General features: G+C 32.9%; 7 protein-coding genes across 8 annotated transcripts; 3 read left to right on the forward strand and 4 right to left on the reverse strand.

The window, feature by feature from the left end:
- Positions 1-1,675: 1,675 nt before the first annotated feature.
- On the reverse strand, positions 1,676-3,082 carry LOC128670786 (sex-determining region Y protein-like). Its single transcript, XM_053746764.1, has 4 exons — positions 3,032-3,082; positions 2,483-2,728; positions 2,112-2,278; positions 1,676-1,840 (listed from the first exon to the last, which is right to left on the reverse strand). The coding sequence occupies exons 1-4, from the start codon at positions 3,041-3,043 to the stop codon at positions 1,771-1,773; spliced, it is 495 nt and encodes a 164-aa protein (XP_053602739.1). The 5' UTR covers positions 3,044-3,082; the 3' UTR covers positions 1,676-1,770.
- Positions 3,083-4,392: 1,310 nt separating this feature from the next.
- LOC128670791 (cuticle protein 19-like) lies at positions 4,393-5,791 on the forward strand. Its single transcript, XM_053746768.1, has 4 exons — positions 4,393-4,470; positions 4,696-4,905; positions 5,054-5,220; positions 5,631-5,791. Exons 1-4 carry the CDS (start codon positions 4,459-4,461, stop codon positions 5,698-5,700), a joined length of 459 nt encoding a protein of 152 aa, XP_053602743.1. The 5' UTR covers positions 4,393-4,458; the 3' UTR covers positions 5,701-5,791.
- Positions 5,792-7,546: 1,755 nt separating this feature from the next.
- On the reverse strand, positions 7,547-8,646 carry LOC128670794 (cuticle protein 7-like). Of its 2 annotated transcripts, none has more exons than XM_053746770.1 (4): positions 8,590-8,646; positions 8,228-8,410; positions 7,914-8,080; positions 7,547-7,690 (listed from the first exon to the last, which is right to left on the reverse strand). In XM_053746770.1, exons 1-4 carry the CDS (start codon positions 8,596-8,598, stop codon positions 7,621-7,623), a joined length of 429 nt encoding a protein of 142 aa, XP_053602745.1. In that variant the 5' UTR covers positions 8,599-8,646; the 3' UTR covers positions 7,547-7,620. The 2 variants fall into 2 exon arrangements, with proteins under 2 accessions (XP_053602745.1, XP_053602746.1); XM_053746771.1 differs by having other exon boundaries at positions 8,228-8,401; positions 8,590-8,641.
- An 892-nt stretch (positions 8,647-9,538) lies between these two features.
- LOC128670773 (histidine-rich glycoprotein-like) lies at positions 9,539-11,034 on the forward strand. Its single transcript, XM_053746750.1, has 4 exons — positions 9,539-9,593; positions 9,930-10,337; positions 10,562-10,728; positions 10,901-11,034. The coding sequence occupies exons 1-4, from the start codon at positions 9,582-9,584 to the stop codon at positions 10,959-10,961; spliced, it is 648 nt and encodes a 215-aa protein (XP_053602725.1). The 5' UTR covers positions 9,539-9,581; the 3' UTR covers positions 10,962-11,034.
- Positions 11,035-12,490: 1,456 nt separating this feature from the next.
- On the reverse strand, positions 12,491-13,834 carry LOC128670891 (cuticle protein 8-like). Its single transcript, XM_064436028.1, has 4 exons — positions 13,823-13,834; positions 13,439-13,576; positions 12,947-13,113; positions 12,491-12,566 (listed from the first exon to the last, which is right to left on the reverse strand). Exons 1-4 carry the CDS (start codon positions 13,832-13,834, stop codon positions 12,512-12,514), a joined length of 372 nt encoding a protein of 123 aa, XP_064292098.1. The 3' UTR covers positions 12,491-12,511.
- A 757-nt stretch (positions 13,835-14,591) lies between these two features.
- Positions 14,592-16,136, forward strand: LOC128670800 (cuticle protein 8-like). Its single transcript, XM_053746778.1, has 4 exons — positions 14,592-14,643; positions 15,139-15,282; positions 15,699-15,865; positions 16,030-16,136. Exons 1-4 carry the CDS (start codon positions 14,632-14,634, stop codon positions 16,082-16,084), a joined length of 378 nt encoding a protein of 125 aa, XP_053602753.1. The 5' UTR covers positions 14,592-14,631; the 3' UTR covers positions 16,085-16,136.
- Positions 16,137-17,999: 1,863 nt separating this feature from the next.
- LOC128670778 (cuticle protein 8-like) lies at positions 18,000-19,399 on the reverse strand. The gene is made up of 4 exons (XM_053746756.1): positions 19,328-19,399; positions 18,634-18,939; positions 18,362-18,528; positions 18,000-18,109 (listed from the first exon to the last, which is right to left on the reverse strand). The coding sequence occupies exons 1-4, from the start codon at positions 19,337-19,339 to the stop codon at positions 18,052-18,054; spliced, it is 543 nt and encodes a 180-aa protein (XP_053602731.1). The 5' UTR covers positions 19,340-19,399; the 3' UTR covers positions 18,000-18,051.
- Between the last annotated feature and the right edge of the window lie 904 nt (positions 19,400-20,303).

Here is a 20,303-nt window from a genome sequence, read left to right on the forward strand (position 1 = left end):
CCGCTGGGTAAAATCATGATCGGTGTTCTTAAGATCTTAGAACACCTGAAGAAGAGTCATAATGGTTCAACTATATAAACTATAGGAGTTTATAAACTCCTATAGTTTATATATAGTTTTTTAAGTCTGATGAACATTTTCTGTATAGGTGTATCTTTACGCTTTGTATTTCTCTAATAATTTTGGACTCCTTACCAAAAATTATTCGTCCACGCGAACGAAGTCGCGGGCATCAGCTAGTTATTAATAAAAAACTAAATTGTAATCAAAGTCTTGTTTCTTATCTTCTTATTTGGGTTGTAAGCCGAAAGGAAGTCATTGTTGTTCGCTTTGTTCTGTTCAATTTATTTCTTCTCATCATAAACATCTAAGAAATCATATACTTCACACTTGTATTGACTACATAAATACATTTTATTCTTATTTTCGAAGCAATGTTATTGGAATTATTTTGCTATTCACCTTCTCCATTAAACACAGTAGTTCTTTCATCTTGCATTTCATTCATTATCTTCACGATATTTTCCTTAACACACACAAAATAACAAACGGAAACGAATAAATAAATTACAAATGACATCCAAAATCTCATCTCAAAATCTTGAGATGGCGATAAGGACTAAGTATCTCATATTTTGTTGTATGGCACAGTGAAACGTGCCTTTAGTTCTTGGTTTTTGCCTTGGAAAGAGCTTTTATGGTTAAATGATCGGCTATTCTTTGTAGTGGTAGTTGGTAATCAAAAGTTTGATGTTTTAGTGACGAAGGAGGAATAACGGGACAATATAACGAAGTTCTTAAAACTATTGGATGATTATCTCGTCAACGATCATCAAAATATGAGATCAAAATACTAGTACAGTAAAGGGACCATTTCAAATTTTAAATGACGATTAAGGGATTCTACTTCCCCGGAACCTGTTAGATCTCCGAATCTCCTAACCCGTGATTCGTCTACCCAACAAGCGAAAAAACATGGAAACACCAAACTAATCTGGATCGCTTATGAAAAGTAAGTACATAGTAATATTTGAAAAATTTATCTCGACTAATGTAGTCAGATGATTGTTTTTTTTTCCAATATTCTTTTATGTAATCTGTAATCTTATACGAAAATTATAAAATATAATGGAAAATCTTAATTCTCAATCTAGTTAATTTTTGCCCATCTTTTCGAAGTTTATGAAGTTTCATAAACTGGCAAGTTGAGGTAACCTTTAAATTGATCCTGGGAAACAACTTTCTGGTGGAGAACTATAGTTGTATTATTAGAGTGAGGAAACCTCCACTATAGTTGATGAAACAAATGATAAAAATCACGTGGAATTTATATGGACAAAAAGTGTAAATTATTCAAGAAAATGAGAGTTTAAAACATCTTTCAACCTACAAACTGAAATTTGTGTTTTATAAACTTATCCGTTGTAAACGAAGGTAATACAAATTAGATACACATTAGATTTCCTAGACTTTTGACTATTTTATAAGTCTTCAAATGTGATAAGAAATAATTTTGATGACTTATTAAAGTTTTTTACCAAATCCTGATAAAACATAAGCAAAATGAAATTTAATAAAGAATATTTTCTTAGAATGTTTGTAAAATCTCATACAGAGTGACAGGAAAAGAATCTATCTCAAATAACTCAAAAATATTGGAATAAGAGGACTGAAATTAAACAGTACTACATTTTATTTTTATATGTACAACAAATCAACAATCACATAACAGCTTATGGTAGATATCACAGAGGTTGGAGTATTGACAGATCAATGGTGGCCATGTTGTTCAGGAACGATGTGCTGAGCGTGACCCTCGTATTTGACTTCAGCTTGGAAACTGTGAACAAATGTCAAAATCAGTATAGACTCACACTTAGTTTATAAGTTCCTAGTTCCTTCTTTGAGCTAGGTTATTTAATTCCATTCCAGGTTTTTTTCATTCATACTATATATATTTAATCTGCCACATATTTTTCAAAACTAACATCATAACAAATACTTTCCCATTTGTTTGTTTGGTGATCATGACATGATGGAACAGCATTGCAAATCTGACCAGATAATCAATATAAAATCAAAACTGTTTCTAAAAAATCTTAGCCTTTTACCCATTCTTTTTGTCGGCGGTGTATTTGACGATCCTGATCCTGCCGTCGGGCTGGTGCAGACTGTACTCGCCCTTGACGACGTCGTGGTCGCGGGTCTCGCGCTGGTACTTGCTGTCGTGCGTGTGAGGGTCCTCCACTTTGTACTCATATGTGTACTTGGGGATGGCCTGAAAATAACAAAATATATTATAGTAAGATTATCAACTGCAAGGGCTCATATCTGCCGCCTAAAATAAAAAATAGGAAAGCATAGCCTGAGCTCCGACGCTTAAAAACTAAAGAAGAAACCGAGAAAAATCTTACATTTGAGAGTGTCTTTATATATCATTTTTGGCTTCATCAGAAAAACATTAATTGTTATAAAATCTTACATAGTAGTCAACATGGTGGTCCTCCTGATGATATTGCTGTTCTTGTTGTTGCGGCGCATGGACGCTGTGGACAGGCTGGTGTAAGTATACAAGTTGTTGTTGTTCTTGGTGAGCGGGCTCACGCAGCTCTTGAGGATGACTCTGGTGCAGTACGATGCTCTGTGAGGAGTACGCGTGACCATGCGAGTCATGCTCATGTTGTGGCCGAGCTGATACCACGGCAAGGGTACAGGCAATTACGATGATCTGAAAATTAAGATGTTCAATCAGTGGAAAGAAATTTACAATTAATGCTTATAGTACATTTCTCAGTTTTGCTACCAGCCTGTATTTTGTAGAACGATTTATGATAACTGCAACTGACCGATTAATCTTGGAACAAGTGGAACAAACGTTCAAATATAGTCGTCCAAAGAAGTTTATATAGGAATTCCTTCGATTAGTCAAATACTATTAATAAGGTGTAATGCTATGAAATGAAATGTTAAAATCTTTATATTTTTCAAACTAATATTAGTGAATTTAACATTGAATATAAATTTTAAGTACCTTGGAACACATTTTTCCGTTGGTTGTAACGTTGATTGTTTGAATACTGAACTAAGAATAATAAGCTGCAAAGAGACATGTCTTTTTATATGTAGTAAAAAAGATATACGATCGATACAGTTTTACGTAATAATGTAAACACAGGTTTGAAACCGGTCGTTGCGTACGTAGGACAAGTGCGTGAATGTGACCTTGACAAGTTTTATTTTTGGCGAAATTACCTTTCTCCAAAGCCTTGTCTTGTATACTTAGCACTGAACAAAAATCTTCGATATTGTGTAAACTTGATTGACTTTTCTAAATAATGAATTGTCATTTCAACATTTTTCGTAATAATTTAGAATTCAAAACAAAAGTTTAACTTTATCTAATATAAGTTAAACTTTTGTTTAAACCCAACAAAAACATACATTTTAATGTGAAAAGTCATAGCCAAGTTAAATAAATTTAAGATCGTCAGTGTGATTGTCGGTACCAACAAAAGTATTGAAATGTGATGGGTGCCAAGATCAGTAATCAGTCCTGAAATTTATTTATTTATAAGATCTTTTAACATTCTTAAAATAAAGCAAACAACTTATCTAGTTCACCTAAAAAAATTACTTGCTAGTTTTACTAGGAAATCAAATATTTATCGAAGTACAGTATTTGAAACAATAAACTGCAAATTGCAAACAAAATAGATAAACTGTATTATATATTAAGTATAGATAAGTATAATTGTTCTTTTCTTAGATACTTGGCTAAGTTAATGAACTTAGCTTTACGTTCAATGGAACGTGCGTATACTTTTGTGTTAAATCAGAAAAAAATACACAAATTAAATGATTCGAGTCCTAATATTGTTGATCAATATTTTTTGTTTATTCTATTACCATTCCTTTACTCGTACAATCGAATAATATTAAACGAATATTTTAGGAACTATAGTTAAGTTAATAAATTAAGATTAAATCGCATACGACGTTACATTATGCGTGGAGATTTTCTACATCGGTTTCAAACAGCTTATAAATCAGTCAGTTTTCTAGAATTAGTTGTTAATTGAGACAGTTGTCAAATTGTCATACAGACAATTGGACAACTGTCTCAGAGGTAATTAATAAAATTTGTCGCTATGTACATTTGTTACATGCAGCCTGTCTATTTTGTAATCGTGTTAAGTGTTGGACCACCGTATTGGTTACAAATAACACCTTCTCTTTTTGTTCTCATTACAATTATTTTCATATAGAGAAAGGTGCTGCTACCATGCATTCATTCAAGGATTTCACAAATTTTGCGTCTCAAATGCAACAACTGGTTAAAATGATACTTGCGAAAACTTTTACCTTTATTTGCTCTTGTGTTATAAAAGCATATTAAAATTTTGTTCAATTATCAGTAGCGGTTTAACCGTCAAAAGAGATTTTTGTAAAATCAATATCATGTATTTCAAGGTACCTACGTTATTATTTAACCTAAAGATATACTTGTAACTGGTATTAAATTATTAAATACGATTTTAGTTCAGTGAAGCTCAGTTTAGTTTCAAGCATGTCATATAGTTCTTAAAAATGTTCTCACCAATGACATATAACTTTTTATTATATAACGACCATTTGTAATCTATAACATGAACAAAAGAAACATAGAATATTCACTATTCCTTTTTTTAATCGCAGGTACTTTCCCTGGCCGCAATCGTCGCCGTGGCATCAGCTCGGCCACAACACGAGCAGGACTCGCACGGCCACGCGTACTCGTCGCAGAGCATCGTGCTGCACCAGAGTCACGCGCAGGCGCACCACGAGCCCGCTGACGAACACCAGCAATTAGTGCTGTTGCACCAGCCTGCGCAGCAGCATCAGGAGGACCACCATGTCGACTACTATGTAAGATTTCTATGTCATATTCATTAGTAATTTCTCACAATTCTGTGAAGTCTTCAGGAACTAATGCATGATGCTCTGGTCACAATTATTATCCTATTTCACATTATGTAAATTCGACTTTTCTGAACAATAATTGGTATTTTTATAGGCCATCCCCAAATACGCATACGAGTACAAAGTGGAGGACCCTCACACGCACGACAGCAAGTTCCAGCACGAGACCCGCGACCACGACGTCGTCAAGGGAGTGTACAGCCTGCACCAGCCTGATGGCAGAATCAGGATTGTTCACTACACCGCTGATAAAAAGAATGGGTACTTTTTTTGATGACTTTTTGCCGATGTGACTGGCCTATCCATAGCGTCATCCTACAACGACATAGACCAGTCGCAAACTTAATAGTCGTAAATGTAATCAGTCCCATATTTATACTTCGCAATAGCACAATGATGAAGAAAATCTTTTCAACAAACATCAAATAAAGATACTTACAAATATTAACTAATAATCAACTGATATACTTACTGAAAAAAAAATCAAATCTACTAGTTAATAAACGTATCTGATAATTCTTTATTTTTTGTCTGATATCGTTTTTTATACTTTACTAGCAGTTTCGCACGGGTGCAATATGCATGATATATACGTAGCGTAGACAACAGGTAGCGATTTAGTTTTATACCATGTAATTGTTTAATAAATCGATGTTTATTTTCTATTCCAGGTTCAATGCTGAAGTGAAATACGAAGGCCACGCTCAACATATAGTGCCTGAACATCAACACCATCTTTAAACTGTGATACACACCTAGGATTTCAAATTATAGGACTGTTACTCTGTTAAATATGATAGATAGAAATAAATTAACACATTTCAAAATAATATATCTCTTTTTTATTGCACTCCTTTATTTGAACAGTTTCAAAAGAAATTTATTTCTATACGAACGGAAAATCTAAATATCTATGATAAAAATGGTTAATATTAACGAGTGTTTACTTATACAATAGGCTAATGACATAGTAGGTCAAACAACATATTATTTAATCATCCATATCGATTCCATAAATATGTTATACAGCTATGTCATCTTTTATAGTAATATAAGGAATCGAATTACACTAACAGAACAGCTACTGCAGCGAGAGACAGTGTGATAAATCTATCTCTGGAAAATAATGCTTTTTAAAACCTTAATTATGTTTATTTTACAACAGCTTGCCATATACCTTGTAGATTCAATCATCATTGTTTTCATTCACTAAACGAGTCCACAGAGACGGCATTAAATCTATTATTTAACGTAGCAGGTAATTGTGATGCAATTTACAATGGCCATTAATATGATTGCATACATACGCAAGCAGCTGCACCGGAACTATAAGAAATTATACAACGGTCGGAAAATTTCGGACAAACGGACAGAAATTCATGTTATTTTACTAGCTCCTATTTAACTTGGAATGTTACATGTATTTTTGTCGCTATGTCGCTGTGTCGATCTCTCCGAAATCTCTTCATCCAATTGAGCTGAAATTAAATATGTAAGTACACATGCTTAGTTTGGATTTCAATGCATTATTATAATAAGCATGACCATATGGTGCGATCAGGAATGGCCTCAGACGTGGGAACTTCTCAGTTTACTGCACTGACGTGATTTTTTGTCACGCATTGCATTATAATCTCTTTGACAAAAATAAAAGTTTGTGTTAAAAATGTCGTTTTTTGAAAACCTTATTACTACTACTATTTACGTTTTAATAAAACTAGCTTTTGCCTAAACTTCGTCTATATGGACTTCAGACTTGAATAAAGAACCTAAAGAACCTCTAAATGAGATAAAATATCTCATTGTTTCAGCTCTAATTACATGAAATTTCGGAAATTTCGAAGCTGCCATAATTGGGATGTTTGGCTCATACAAATCAATTTGTATAATAGCAGAGGAGCCCAAGTATACCCCCATAAACTACCTCCAACATATAAATATTGTTTGATGTACTTAATAGAAAAACTCCTAGAAAAATTGTTGTTGTAATCGTCAGATTTATGTACTTCCTTATTTGTAAACTATTCCGTAAACATAAAAATAGGTTGGAGAATATTCAAAAAATGATTCTTATTATTTTATTTTTTATAACAATTCTTTAATAAACCTCCTAAGTTATATTTAATATATTCCACCTTCAATATCTTTGCATCGCACTTATTAATACGTGTATCTACCTTGCTCTGTATATGTGCTCATGGATTTCCATTAATTTACAGATGTTTCCCCACGATGTTTCCCCACTACTAAAAAATACAACTATCATAAAAACTAAATCACATCAAACAGATTAATCAGTAAATACTGCCTCTGCAGTTTTGTATTTATCATTAAGATCTATGTTGATGGCATTTATGGATAAAATGTTTTATTTTCACTGAAATCAACAAAACGGATTTCGATTTTAGGTACACGGTATATTTTGTCTTGCTGCTACAACTAAAGAATATTTCTACGAGCGAGATGGATGATGTATATATAACACAGAGCTGGATTTTGTTAATTATTTAGCTAATAATAATTCTATAACTCATGTTAATTTTTCGGCGAATTATTTGGGAAGTAAATGGGAAATAAAAAATAAATATTGAGGTACAACGTTTTACTTAATCACATAACAAAAAAAATAATGATAAAACAAGAGACTAGATTGGAATTAGATTAGTGATATTGGTGGAGCTCGGGCACGATGTGTTGGGCATGGCCTTCGTATTTCACTTCAGCGTTGAATCTAAAAAGTATAGAAATATGTAAAATAGAACGAAGAAATACATTAACTAGGTGAAATTGTATCGTTTATGTCTGGGGAACATCTAAGTCCGAAAAAGTTCTTTAAGCCTAAGAGAATTCTGATAGATCCTGTAACTAATAAATACTCGACACTGTCTTCAAAAGAGGATTTGATAGAATTACAAATAAATAGGTTATTTTTTTAAAACCTGAAGTGGTCTTACCCATTCTTTTTGTCGGCGGTGTATTTGACGATCCTGATCCTGCCGTCGGGCTGGTGCAGACTGTACTCGCCTTTGACGACGTCGTGGTCGCGGGTCTCGCGCTGGTACTTGCTGTCGTGCGTGTGCGGGTCCTCCACTTTGTACTCGTACGTGTACTTGGGTATGGCCTAAGTATATAAATATTTTTTATTTGTTTTTTTCCTAAACTAATTTATTTATTTAAATCATTTAAATTATCCCATATACTTTTTCAATTATACTTCTATAGACATTAACAAACACCATCACTTTCTTAAGAATTTTCTGCTACTTACATAATACTCAACCTCGTCATGGTGTTCCTGGTGTTTGGGTGCGTTAAGATGCGCGGGCGCGTTTTGGGAGCCGTGACTCTGATGCAGCACCACGCTCTGTGAGGAATACGCGTGTCCTTGCTCATAGTGCGACTGAGCGATGGCAACCGCGATCACGGCAACTAGACATACGAGCTGAAAATACTGAAAATACATTACTAGTTACTAAAAACCGTTGAAATTTCAAGGCACAATTTCAATGACAATAATTAGTTATATAAGTGCACCCAAGATAGGTTTCCAATGATTTTATATAAAGATCTAAGTTACTTTCCAAAAATTTTTTCGTATGTAAGTAGATATTTTATTTTAATTAAACTAACCTGGTACATTTTAAATGACTAAATTATTCAATTGGACTTTTCAACGAACGAGTAGTAGCAGTTTTATGATACATTTTAGGCTCACAAAAATCTTTTATACTTATCTTTACATTGGGTTTATGCAAGCATTGAACTTGATAAGAAATAAAACTCGTTTTTAGTTTGAATCAATGAACAAATGTTGCCCTTCACTCTTGTTATGAATGATTGACTATGTACAATTTCAATATTTATATTATTTTCATAGTCCCTATTATTTTTTTAATACAGAAAAAGTAAATATTTTTAAGTATACCAATAATCAACAATCAACGTTATTTTGTAGAATTACCACAGGTCAGTGTTAAAATCATAAAAAAAATAATTTCGTTAAAAGTAGACCTACACTCATATCCAATAACTATACAGACCTACACTCATATCCAATAACTATACAGACCTACACTCATATCCAATAACTATTTTTGTAGCGCGCAGACTAGTTTCCTTTCGGGTGCGTTTGGAAGGAAACTTAGCTCGTAGCTAAGACATTAATGTTATGAAAATTGCATGGAATTTTTCGATATATATATTTAATATCACATTTATTATAATTTTCCTCTATCATTTTTCCATTTATTCGAATATAATCCGGGTTAGAAATTTCATTTAGGTCTAAAGAGAGAAAAATATTTTTGAAAAATGTGTCCGATTTATTGCTTTATTAATATTTAGGCAACACTTTACGATTTGTAATATAATACTCCTCTAAAATGTATCACAGCAGTATCATTTTACTTACTATCTAAAAATTATACAATGAAAGTATTTAAAGTGAAAGGGAAAGTCTAGGTAAGTACTTTCAACCTTCGAGGGTTAAATTTGGATAAAAGTCATTGAGTAAACGAATATAACAAGATTTATTACACGAATAAATTACTATAAATAAGTATGACAAATTTGTCCTGATATCAGTTGACCACAGTCAATCCAGGAAATCACCAGTCAACAAAATGTTCATCAAAGTAAGTCGGATTACATTTATTGATTTCAAGTAAATGTCTAATGATTTACCTAAAATACAATAAAATATAATTTAGTCTAAAAGTCAATTAACTTTCCCGCACAACGACGGCGATTTAGTGTAAATTTTTTATTTAAATTCATTTAATATTTATTATTTTAGTTTTAATTTATAATTTTTAACAATAATAAATTCATGTAAGTAATAAACAACTTAAAAAAGTCAATTTAAAAAAAAGAAAATCATGTTTCGCTTTCAAACACGAATCATATATTGTGACTGACACGATATTATAAACTAACAAAAGTACTTGTTTAACTTAATAACTTTTCAACAGGTTGTTGCAATCATCGCCTTCATAGGCATCTGTCAATCCGCGCCAGCTGATCATCATCACGCGTACTCCTCCCAGAGCATCGTAGTACACCATGAGCACAAAGAAAAAAAACACGAGCCTGAACATCACAGAGTCGAAGAGTACAAAGAAGAGCCCAAACACGAATACAATGAGCAAAAATACGAACCTCAAATACACAAACATGTTGTCAAACATGAACATAAACACGAAGTCAAGCATGAAGTGAAACATGAAGAGAAACATAAACACGAAGAAAGAACTAACCACAAAAATGAGAACAAACAAATCCAACATAAAGATGAGCCACACAAACCTGCCATTTCCTCTCAGCACATCGAGCGTCATGACATCCCCGCTCACCCACCGAAAGGCTTCAATGACCACCATGCAAGTGATATAAATTTTACTATAAAAGTAGAAAATTAGTTACGGAAGACTACCTTTAACCTTTAAATTATTAATGAGCATCACAGAATCTCGTTGTATTCTGACCTGATTTAGAAGAAATTTCTTTTTTTGAAATTTTAAATTATGGTCAACATTCGATGAACCATTTTAAGAGTTTATTTTCTATGAAAGTAACATATGTAATAATATTTTACATCTTCCAGGGCCACGCTAAGTACGAGTTCTCATACAAGGTGCACGACCCTCACACTCACGACGTGAAGCAGCAGCATGAGACCCGAGACGGTCACTCCGTGCACGGCGTCTACAGTCTGCACGAGGCTGACGGCTCCATCCGCACTGTCAAGTACTCCGCGGATAAGAAGACTGGGTGAGAAATCTAATTCTTTTTATATGAAAATTAGCTACGTTTACATTTAACGTTACTAAATTATAATGTGTGAATAATTTTACAAGATTAATTCGGTAATTTTTAAAAAAATTGATTTGGTAAAATTACCCAACTTGTTATAAGTATTCTTAATTTTTACTTTTTCTTCTAGATTTGAAGCCGACGTCAAGCACACCACAAAGCATGTTGAAGAGCACAGGCAACACCACTGATCGACTGATCTTGTTATATTTAAAACCTGGACTTTATGTATAATTATTTATTCTATCATGTTACAAAGTAAATAATAAATGTATTGATTTAAATTTTCATATTCTATTCTTCACTAACTAGTTACCCGACAATATTATGTATATGTAACATTGCACCCGTGAAAAGCCAGCACATAAACCTTCATCTTGAATAGTTACTATATGTTTAAAAAAACCTGTATTATAATCCTTTACGTAGTTTTAAAATTCTAAGCATACACGCAGACAGCACGGAAACGACTTTGTTTTATACTACCTAATGATAATATTCATACTTACATCACTGATAAATTTTTATTCCTTAATCCTACTTTCTACAAATGTTATAAAGTGAACGCTTCGATATCATCACAAATGAAGAAGGTCACATCAATGCTCCTTGGTAGCCTATCTTGTATATATCTGCCACGGGGTAGGGGGCAACATACACTACCTGGGGGGTACTGGTGACTCCACCAGAACATGTGAAAAGCAGGTGGAAAAACACATTTGGCTACCTTTTCCATAACAGCCCAAAAATTGTGTTGTTATTATTATATTTAGTTTTTTTCATTGTCGCTATCTTTTCAACTATCTTCTTGAAAATTAGCATAAATACCTCTACATATAGTTAAATGACACATAACAGTATGGAGTCTACATATAGTTAGTATTAAGAAGGAGATAGAAAATTCATTATATGAATCTAAACTGCTTTGTTTAATAACTAAATAGTATGTTAAGTTAACTTTTTAGTTAAACACGTGTAAAAATAGTGGTTCGAAAGGAATACATTCCCATACGAGGTATTTAGACTACATCCGAGTTGTAATTTATGACTTTGAACCATATCAAACACCAGTTTTCGAATTTGAGGAAAGAAAATAGTATAATTTTGCCAAATAAATTTGATTATTCAAAAGCAAAATTTAAGATTTCAGTATAAAACCCACGAAACTTCCAAAATACAAATATTTTAAAGCTATAGCTATTATGTGCTTAATTTGTGATTATTGAATTAATTATGTTACAAAGTCGATAATGAATATATGGTTTTTTATTTATTCTTCGTATTTATGTTCATACATAGTTCTTAATAATTTATTAAAATACTTTCTTCAGGAATTTCACTGTCTTTTGACGAAAATCTCATGAAAATCCGTGCAGTAGTTTTTGATGCGGCAGAGGACTGTTTTCTAATATGTAAGGATTTATAATAAATAAGTAATGATGATGATGTGTTCTGACCTAATTTGGTTACTGCTAACGTTTCAGGTTTGTAGCTCACTCGTATGGCTTGTGCAGCTATTTTTTTAAATAATATTCATTAAAGTACAAAATAGTCATTAACAAAATTGGCAACTTGTTATAAGAACAAATCTTGGCTTGGAGTTAAAGTGGCATAAGCCTAATTTTTCAAATAACTTGCAAAGAGTACACAGAAAATTATTGTTTATAGTTTATTTTCCTTAGTTCTAAATCTATGACAAAAATATCACATGGTCCTACATAACGTTCAGCAATTTTCAATGTTAGTGCTTGTGTTCTTCAATATGTTTGGTAGTATGTTTCACATTAGCTTGGAATCTGAAAATAAAACATAAAATAAAAAAGTTACACTCAAGTAACGCAACATGCGAAATTATTAATACATTCACATAGTTCAATTCTGAAACTAATATGATTTAAATCGTGAAGGACCTCTTGACTTGCCGTATGCATTTGTGATTTGACTTGTATTTCCTATGAAATAGTGGCATGTGGTTCTGCCCTAGAATAAAATCATAGCCGAAACTCAAAAATTTAAAGTTTTATTTTTACGCTGACCCCTGGCACAGCCCCAGTGTATACGAGTGTATATAAGACTCGTAAAAATCATGTGAGATACGTTTAGACGATTTCGCCTGCAACCACACAAGTCTGGCACCAGTCAATCTACACAATAAATAAGAGTATCATATGCTCACCCAGTTTTCTTATCCGCGGAGTAGTGGACAGTGCGGATGGAGCCGTCAGCCTCGTGCAGACTGTAGACGCCGTGCACGGAGTGGCCGTCTCGGGTCTCATGCTGCTGCTTCACGTCGTGAGTGTGAGGGTCGTGAACCTCGTAAGAGAACTCGTACTTGGCGTGGCCCTGGAAGATGCAAAATGTTAGATGATAAACGTATAAATGTTACTTTTCATAAAATAAAAATTGCCCTGTGAGATTCAATATTAAAAAAATTCTATCGTCAACATTACAGCCATATGAAAGCCAATGCTGCAGGTTCGTATTAGAGATTTTCAAAATGGCCGGTTAGTAGCCGGTCTTGTAACTTATGTTATCCAATCTCATTGTGATAAAGCAATATGTAAGTAACTTTAAAGATATATAATTAATGGTTGGATGTGAATCTACCCTTTTACAAGTATTATTACAACACGATATGGGAAAAAATAGATTAGGAGGAAATACTTACATGACCTTCGTTAAAACCCTTGGGCGGTTTTGCAGGAATGTCGTGACGCTCAATATGTTGTGAGGAAACCGCAGATTTGTGATAGTCTTGTTGGGCATACACTTCACAAACCACAAGAACAGCTGCCAATATGATGACCTGCAAAAATATAGATAGTCCTTATGTTGTAATAATTTTAAAATCCGTTACCGACTTTTTAAGAAAGCGATATACTCTTTTCATGAATACAGCTGAAGAAAACTTTCGTTCCCATTCTATAATTAAACTATTTGTAGCAAACAAATTAAATAGATTAGCATTTTAAAAATTTGAGAGCCAGACTCAAAACTTATTGTTTACTAACTATAAAAACGTTGCTTTTATTTCAATTAATAATTTACTTACTTTGAAAGACATTTTATTAAAAGATATGAAAAATATAAACAAGATTAAAAACAACTTAAACAATAATGAACTGATATAAAGACCAAGTGTTCTTGCGAATTTATACTGCTTAAACAATAAACTTGCAGGATTGAGTAAAATACATGAATTACTTTTATTTGTTATTAAACATGTAAAGGTCGTTTACTTTCCCGTAAAAGTGAAATGAATTTTAACGTCAAAGCTGTTTTTGAGTTTCACTTTTGCCTATTTATTTATTACTAGCAGTTTCCCTCGACTCCACCAACAAAAAGTAGAATATGTTTCTTTCCAACAATCTCCACACCAAAAATCACCTCAATCCAATGCTCTGGTGTGAAAAAAGGATGAAAAAGCAATCACGCTTTGACTTTTATATAATATAAGTATAGATATGAATAAAATATCTACTAAATAAACAAATAGACATAGGGGCTCATCAAAATGTTAGGATAAAAAATTTCCTACACCATTTTTCATTTACCACTCCTAACTGAGATGTGTTTAAAAAAGTTAAATCAACAGGTAATCTAATTACACAATACAATACATATAGACGCTATATGTGCACTTTCAATTACTAAATCAGACTATGAAAATTCATGTGGCGTGAAAGTTATCAGCCTTTGACATGCCAAAATTTGGATAAAAATACATCAACAGCTGGTATGCTTTTAACAAATTTACAACACAATACTTCACTGTATAAAATCAGCTGACAATTTGGAATTATTATCAGTTTAACAATTTGCTTTAATTGAGATACATTGGTTAAAAAGTATTCTTACAAAATGTCTTTCAAAGTTAGTGTTATTTTAATTTATTTAGCACTAAATAAATGGAAATTGGTTGTTTTTAATAGGTATCAGGTATCTGTTGTCTAATTTTTGTTCATATTATCCAAAGGATTCTGACATGCATTTTACGTCTACCTAATGGAAAGTATACAATTAAACCAAATTGTCTCTAGTGTGAAGGTGTCCTTGCGACGTTTTCCTTCAGCATGTAATGATCTATGAAAACTACTATACATGAGCCAGATTGGTAACAAATTCATGTGGCATCAGTGCAGTCATCAGTCAAGCTTTGTACCTTAATACCTTAATCACCACCACCGATTCATCTTGTAGTTGAATGAGTGCAAATGATGACTATAACAATGTTAAAAAGAATATCAAATGTTGTCATTGTTCGAAAAACTATCAATGTAGATTCCATCTCCAGCGTTTTTACACCATGTAATAATGCTATACATATAGTTGCAATATTTTTATTTTTATCCATCACAAATTCATCAGGTCACAACAATGGTCGCTGCTCTGGTGATCTGCCAAGTCCTAGCTCAGCATGGACTCGAGCACCACAAGCCAGCCATCTCCTCCCAGCACATCGAGCGTCTTGACATCCCAGCTAAACCTCCCAAGGGTTTCAACGATGGCCATGTGAGTAATTATAATAATAATATTATTTCAAAGTTTAACTTAGAACCCCTCTGTGGGTAAAGGCCTCTTCAATCGAACTCCGTTTATCTTTATCCCGATTCGCATCCATTAATTCCAGCCATGTAAGTATCTCAAACAAAAAATTGTTTATCGACAAACTCTCTGACTTATCGTCGCGTGTTCTTGTCTTTTACGGCTGTGACGCCTTGAAGCCCAGGATCAACGTAAATAATAAACCATGAAATTCCAAAGGTTTTAACCTATGGAGAGTTGACGTCAGGCAGACGTTATTAGCCTGACCAAGGCTGTGTCCTAAGTCATCCGTGGGTTATTTAGAATAGCACTATTCTATTTTTTTTATCAACTAGTATGTGCGTCTAGAATCACGACGTATCTGAGTTTCTCACTGTCAACAGGGTCATGCTAAATACGAATTCGAATACAAAGTGCACGACCCTCACACTCACGACGTGAAGCAGCAGCATGAGACCCGAGACGGCCACTCCGTGCACGGCGTCTACAGTCTGCACGAGGCTGACGGCTCCATCCGCACTGTCAAGTACTCCGCTGACAAGAAAACTGGGTAAGATCTATATACATAATGTTATAAATATACAATATATTTCCAGTAGCATCTCTTGCATGGGTATCATCTTTGCGTGGGTATCTCAATCAGACAGTCAGCATCCTCTTTCATTTAACAATTACAAGGAATTTTTATAATGTATTTATTTATCATCATTTCAGATTCCAAGCTGACGTCAAACACACCACCAAGCACGAACAGAAACATTACAATTGATTTGGGCTCTTTATAATTATATTGTTTTTCAATACGTCGATTCTCATTTTAATTTCACCTTGCGGTAGTCACTAGTTCTAAGTTTTTGTTATTATGTCAATAAAGTTACCATTTTATATTAATTCATTTTATAATTTTATTTTTGATTATATTTTGTTATCAGTATTAAATTAAAGATTATTTTTAAACTAAAAATTAAAATGTTCCAAATAGGAAGAACATTTGTATCAACGCAACAATGATGACTAATGAGTTTGTAAAATTAATCAATGCTAAATTGGCCTTCAGTATTTTAAACCACAAGTCTATTAAAGTTACATTACATTAAATTACACAGATCTCCCAAACTTTGTATATATATTACAGTTTCAAAATAAACCATTTAGATGATTTTTCTTAAAGCTGAAATCTATTATAAAATATAGGTTCGCCTACACGCCTCACTCTTTTGAAAATATTGAAATGATATCAAAAATATCATCACCATATAGGACACACTAGTAGACAAGGATAAGATAGGTATAAGACCGGAACAGTTCAAACAAAATTAGGGCTTGATAAAAGTAAAACGACGTTGACCACCTCGGTGGCGCAGTGGTAAAGTTCTTGCCACTGAACCGAGAGGTCCTGGTTCGATCAAGGTTCGATCCCCGGTCGGGTCATGATGGAAAATGATCTTTTTCTGATTGATCCGGGTCTTGGATGTTTATCTATATATGTATCCCATAACACAAGTCTCAAACTTACTTTGGGGCTAGCTCAATCTGTGTGATTTGTCCTAATAATAAAAATAAAAAAGTAAAGGATTTTAGAGTGAATTGCTAAATTCAACTTTGACTTTAACTTTCGCCCGCTGACGTTTAGACAAAACGACGTACTTCGTGTTTTTTGCTTAACGTCAAAATAAAGTAACCTCAAAACGTAAAGTAACGTCAAAATTAAGTGGTGCAATACACTCTTAAAATAATAATAATGAATATTTATAACGGAGGATAAATATAACGGAGTTTAATGTGTTGGCCAGTGTTGGACCATGTAGTGTTTATTATCCTAGTAGGTACTGTCGGAGTACTCCTAAAGTACACTTTTAACGAAATGAAGTCGTATTTCGGAGTTACACTTTGTCAAAAAAATTTTTACTAATTAATAAATGATGAATCTTATTAAATCTAACTAGCCAATATCCTTCTATAAGTATATATTTTTTCAACTTACCTCTAACTTAAAACTTTGTTATTTTGCGTCAAATTTGTAACCTGTATGTATGCAGTATTAGTAAATAAACATTTTGTCTATTAATGTGCCCTTGCCTAGCCAGATACTATTTCATTTGATATCAACCCTTCTTGCGGTGTACTTTCATTAAACTATAACTTTATTACTATTTAACTACGATGCAACTTGTCGATGATGAAATTTTAATTAAATAGGCATGTTTCAATTATCTAATCTTCTAAAATTATTTTTCTTCATTAGTAGTGTACCTAATATCCTTTGCTTATTTAAATGACCAAGTTCGATGTTATCTCGCTCATCTAACCGTTTTTTCGGTTTCTTTCACAGCCGTTAAACATCGGAGCCATACTTTGTTACTGTTTTTCGTCTCCACTTCGCACTTCGTCGTAAATAGGTATTGTTGTGATTTTAATTTTACGAGAAAAAGTGTATAAAAAATATATAAGCAAATTCGTAGAGCAGAAAATTACCTATTTGTATAATATGTGGATATTTGTTAATTTATAAATATAATATTAAAGGTTATTGAATGAATTTCGATGGAATTTGTTGTTGATTAATAAAATAGTTAATAAGTTACCACAGGGTCTTTGCCTCGGGCGCAGTTAGTTTATTATATAGGTATTTTGTCATCAGGATTTTCGGAAATATGAAAAGCTTATTTGTATGTACTGTTCAAGTTATTTTATTAACAATAAATAAATTATAATACATCGTATGCTATGAGGTCATTAATTATGTTGCTTAGATTCTTCATGTTTGGTGGTATGTTTCACATCTGCTTGGAATCTGAAAACAAAACTAAAATTGTAACAAAAAAGTTATGTAAAAAACCACTTTATTAATTTCAGATTATGTCAGATTATCTACATATGATTCAGAATAGATAATTAGCACAATGTCATTTCTATTTTTAATATGAATAACTTGAAGCAACAACATATTTTGAGATAATGAGAGGGAACACTACGCTTGCTGTCATAGGTGATAAACCTGTTTATTAACAACGTAAACACAAAGGTTAAGAACGAGAAATCTTACCCATTTTTCTTATCAGCGGAGTAGTGGACAGTGCGGATGGAGCCGTCAGCCTCGTGCAGACTGTAGACGCCGTGCACGGAGTGACCGTCTCGGGTCTCATGCTGCTGCTTCACGTCGTGAGTGTGAGGGTCGTGCACTTTATATTCGAATTCGTATTTGGCTGGACCCTGAAAACAGTTAAAAATATTAAATTTGGACAAACTATTTACATATACCTATATAATCTGTCAAGAGAAACCCTGAATGCAAGTAGAAAAACTTATGCAACTTACATGGTCGTCAAAGAAACCTTTGGGAGGTTGAGCAGGTATGTCATGACGCTCAATTTGCTGGGAAGAGATGGCATGTTTATGGTCATAATGCTCATATTTTTCATTCTGTTCATATCCAGAGCTTTCAACTACGTATTTCGCTACAGGAACTACTTTCTTGATGACTGGAACGACTACTTTAACGGGGACCTGGTGTTCTTCGGGTGCATCATAGCCTTTCTGTTCATGATGGAGTACTATACTCTGTGAGGAGTAAGCGTGATCCTCCGCGTGACAAAGCGCTATGAAAGCGACGAATGGTATAGCCTATGAAATAAAAATGTTTAGATAAAAATACTATTTTAACTTCCAAAATATGTAACTTACAAGTTATATTATAGCTATTTTATGGTATCAATGCTTCGAACTTTTCATCCAAAATAAATTTCAGGAAATTCATTTTTAGAAATGCCTATATTAAGATGAAAATTACATTTATACTATTATTATAAAGAGATAAGCCTTTGTAAGTGTGTATGTTTGAGGCGAATAATCTCCGAAACTACAGAACCGATTTCAAAAATTCTTTCACCATTAGAAAGGTACATTATCCAAGATTGCTATAGGCTATATTTTATCTCAAAATACCCATGGGAGCGAAACCCCGGGTAACATCTATAAAGACGCGGGCAAATGTTATATTTTTATGACTTACTTTGAAAAACATTTTATTTTTGAGGTAAATACTAATTCAGTTGGAAGTTGTGACTGCTTTGAGTGACCGTTACTACTGATAAATGTGTGGTCCTGTTAATCGAATTTATACAGCTTACTTAATCTTGTCCAGTACCTACAGTGACTTATTGAACTTCACGCGAAGGACAATCACTTTCTTAATTTTCCTAGGTTTAAAATCAAGCATTATCACAAAATATGTTCCTATATTTTGCGTACGTAATATTTCTTTGTTTGAATCACACACTAACCTAGTTATCACTTCATACTCAAAAGCAAAATCTCAAACGATAACATAAAAAAGAGGAAATAAAAAATCATAAATTTTTCTCATTCTTTAAATATTTTGTAAATATGTTGTAAATATTAAAATATTTGTACATATTATGAATTATGAGATAATCTAAATAGTATTTTGTTAGTAAATAACACACGAGTGTTCAATATAATAAACATGGAAATGTAAATATTGATATACTTTATTAAACATGTAACAGATGCTGATGTCCATTTGCTTAAGAGTCTCAGAAGATTAACAAAATCTCAGCATTGAAAAGCAACGTATATAGCTAGTGGCAGTTGTTCCTAATTCTAATACTTTTTTCATACTGATATGTCATTGGATGCATATGAAATAGCCCGACTATCACGAACATAATAGTTTGGTATTGGTATTTTAGTAGGTAAATTATTTATTTTCATATAAAACGTACTCATTTTGCTTTCATTAATAAATTTAAAGAACAATGTTCCTTTTCCCTGACAATAAAGTGACATAATGTTTGAACTGGTCTCAGTTCTTAGTTCATAAAACAGGTTTAATGTATATTAATCTTAAAGCTAATTAGATGATATTGACACAGACAATTGCATTACAGACATGTCACCAAAACCACTAAAGGAAAGTAGCCGACCTTCAATGCATTTTGGGGTGAAATCATAACTGGGGCACTTGC

Source organism: Plodia interpunctella, chromosome 6 (assembly GCF_027563975.2).
Source record: "Plodia interpunctella isolate USDA-ARS_2022_Savannah chromosome 6, ilPloInte3.2, whole genome shotgun sequence".
Taxonomy (NCBI): domain Eukaryota; kingdom Metazoa; phylum Arthropoda; class Insecta; order Lepidoptera; family Pyralidae; genus Plodia; species Plodia interpunctella.

Excerpts from the sequence above, each read along its gene's own strand:
- LOC128670786 (XM_053746764.1), bottom strand. Across the intron at positions 2,279-2,482 it reads ACCACCATGTTGACTACTAT|GCCATCCCCAAGTACACATA; the intron begins GTAAGATTTTAT and ends TGTTATTTTCAG. Across the intron at positions 1,841-2,111 it reads ACCGCCGACAAAAAGAATGG|TTTCCAAGCTGAAGTCAAAT; the intron begins GTAAAAGGCTAA and ends ATTTGTTCACAG.
- LOC128670791 (XM_053746768.1), top strand. Across the intron at positions 4,906-5,053 it reads ACCACCATGTCGACTACTAT|GCCATCCCCAAATACGCATA; the intron begins GTAAGATTTCTA and ends GTATTTTTATAG. Across the intron at positions 5,221-5,630 it reads ACCGCTGATAAAAAGAATGG|GTTCAATGCTGAAGTGAAAT; the intron begins GTACTTTTTTTG and ends TTTCTATTCCAG.
- LOC128670794 (XM_053746770.1), bottom strand. Across the intron at positions 8,081-8,227 it reads ATGACGAGGTTGAGTATTAT|GCCATACCCAAGTACACGTA; the intron begins GTAAGTAGCAGA and ends TTATATACTTAG. Across the intron at positions 7,691-7,913 it reads ACCGCCGACAAAAAGAATGG|ATTCAACGCTGAAGTGAAAT; the intron begins GTAAGACCACTT and ends TATACTTTTTAG.
- LOC128670773 (XM_053746750.1), top strand. Across the intron at positions 10,338-10,561 it reads AAGGCTTCAATGACCACCAT|GGCCACGCTAAGTACGAGTT; the intron begins GCAAGTGATATA and ends TACATCTTCCAG. Across the intron at positions 10,729-10,900 it reads TCCGCGGATAAGAAGACTGG|ATTTGAAGCCGACGTCAAGC; the intron begins GTGAGAAATCTA and ends TTTTTCTTCTAG.
- LOC128670891 (XM_064436028.1), bottom strand. Across the intron at positions 13,114-13,438 it reads AGGGTTTTAACGAAGGTCAT|GGCCACGCCAAGTACGAGTT; the intron begins GTAAGTATTTCC and ends TGCATCTTCCAG. Across the intron at positions 12,567-12,946 it reads TCCGCGGATAAGAAAACTGG|ATTCCAAGCTAATGTGAAAC; the intron begins GTGAGCATATGA and ends TTTTATTTTCAG.
- LOC128670800 (XM_053746778.1), top strand. Across the intron at positions 15,283-15,698 it reads AGGGTTTCAACGATGGCCAT|GGTCATGCTAAATACGAATT; the intron begins GTGAGTAATTAT and ends CACTGTCAACAG. Across the intron at positions 15,866-16,029 it reads TCCGCTGACAAGAAAACTGG|ATTCCAAGCTGACGTCAAAC; the intron begins GTAAGATCTATA and ends TCATCATTTCAG.
- LOC128670778 (XM_053746756.1), bottom strand. Across the intron at positions 18,529-18,633 it reads AAGGTTTCTTTGACGACCAT|GGTCCAGCCAAATACGAATT; the intron begins GTAAGTTGCATA and ends AACTGTTTTCAG. Across the intron at positions 18,110-18,361 it reads TCCGCTGATAAGAAAAATGG|ATTCCAAGCAGATGTGAAAC; the intron begins GTAAGATTTCTC and ends TTTTGTTTTCAG.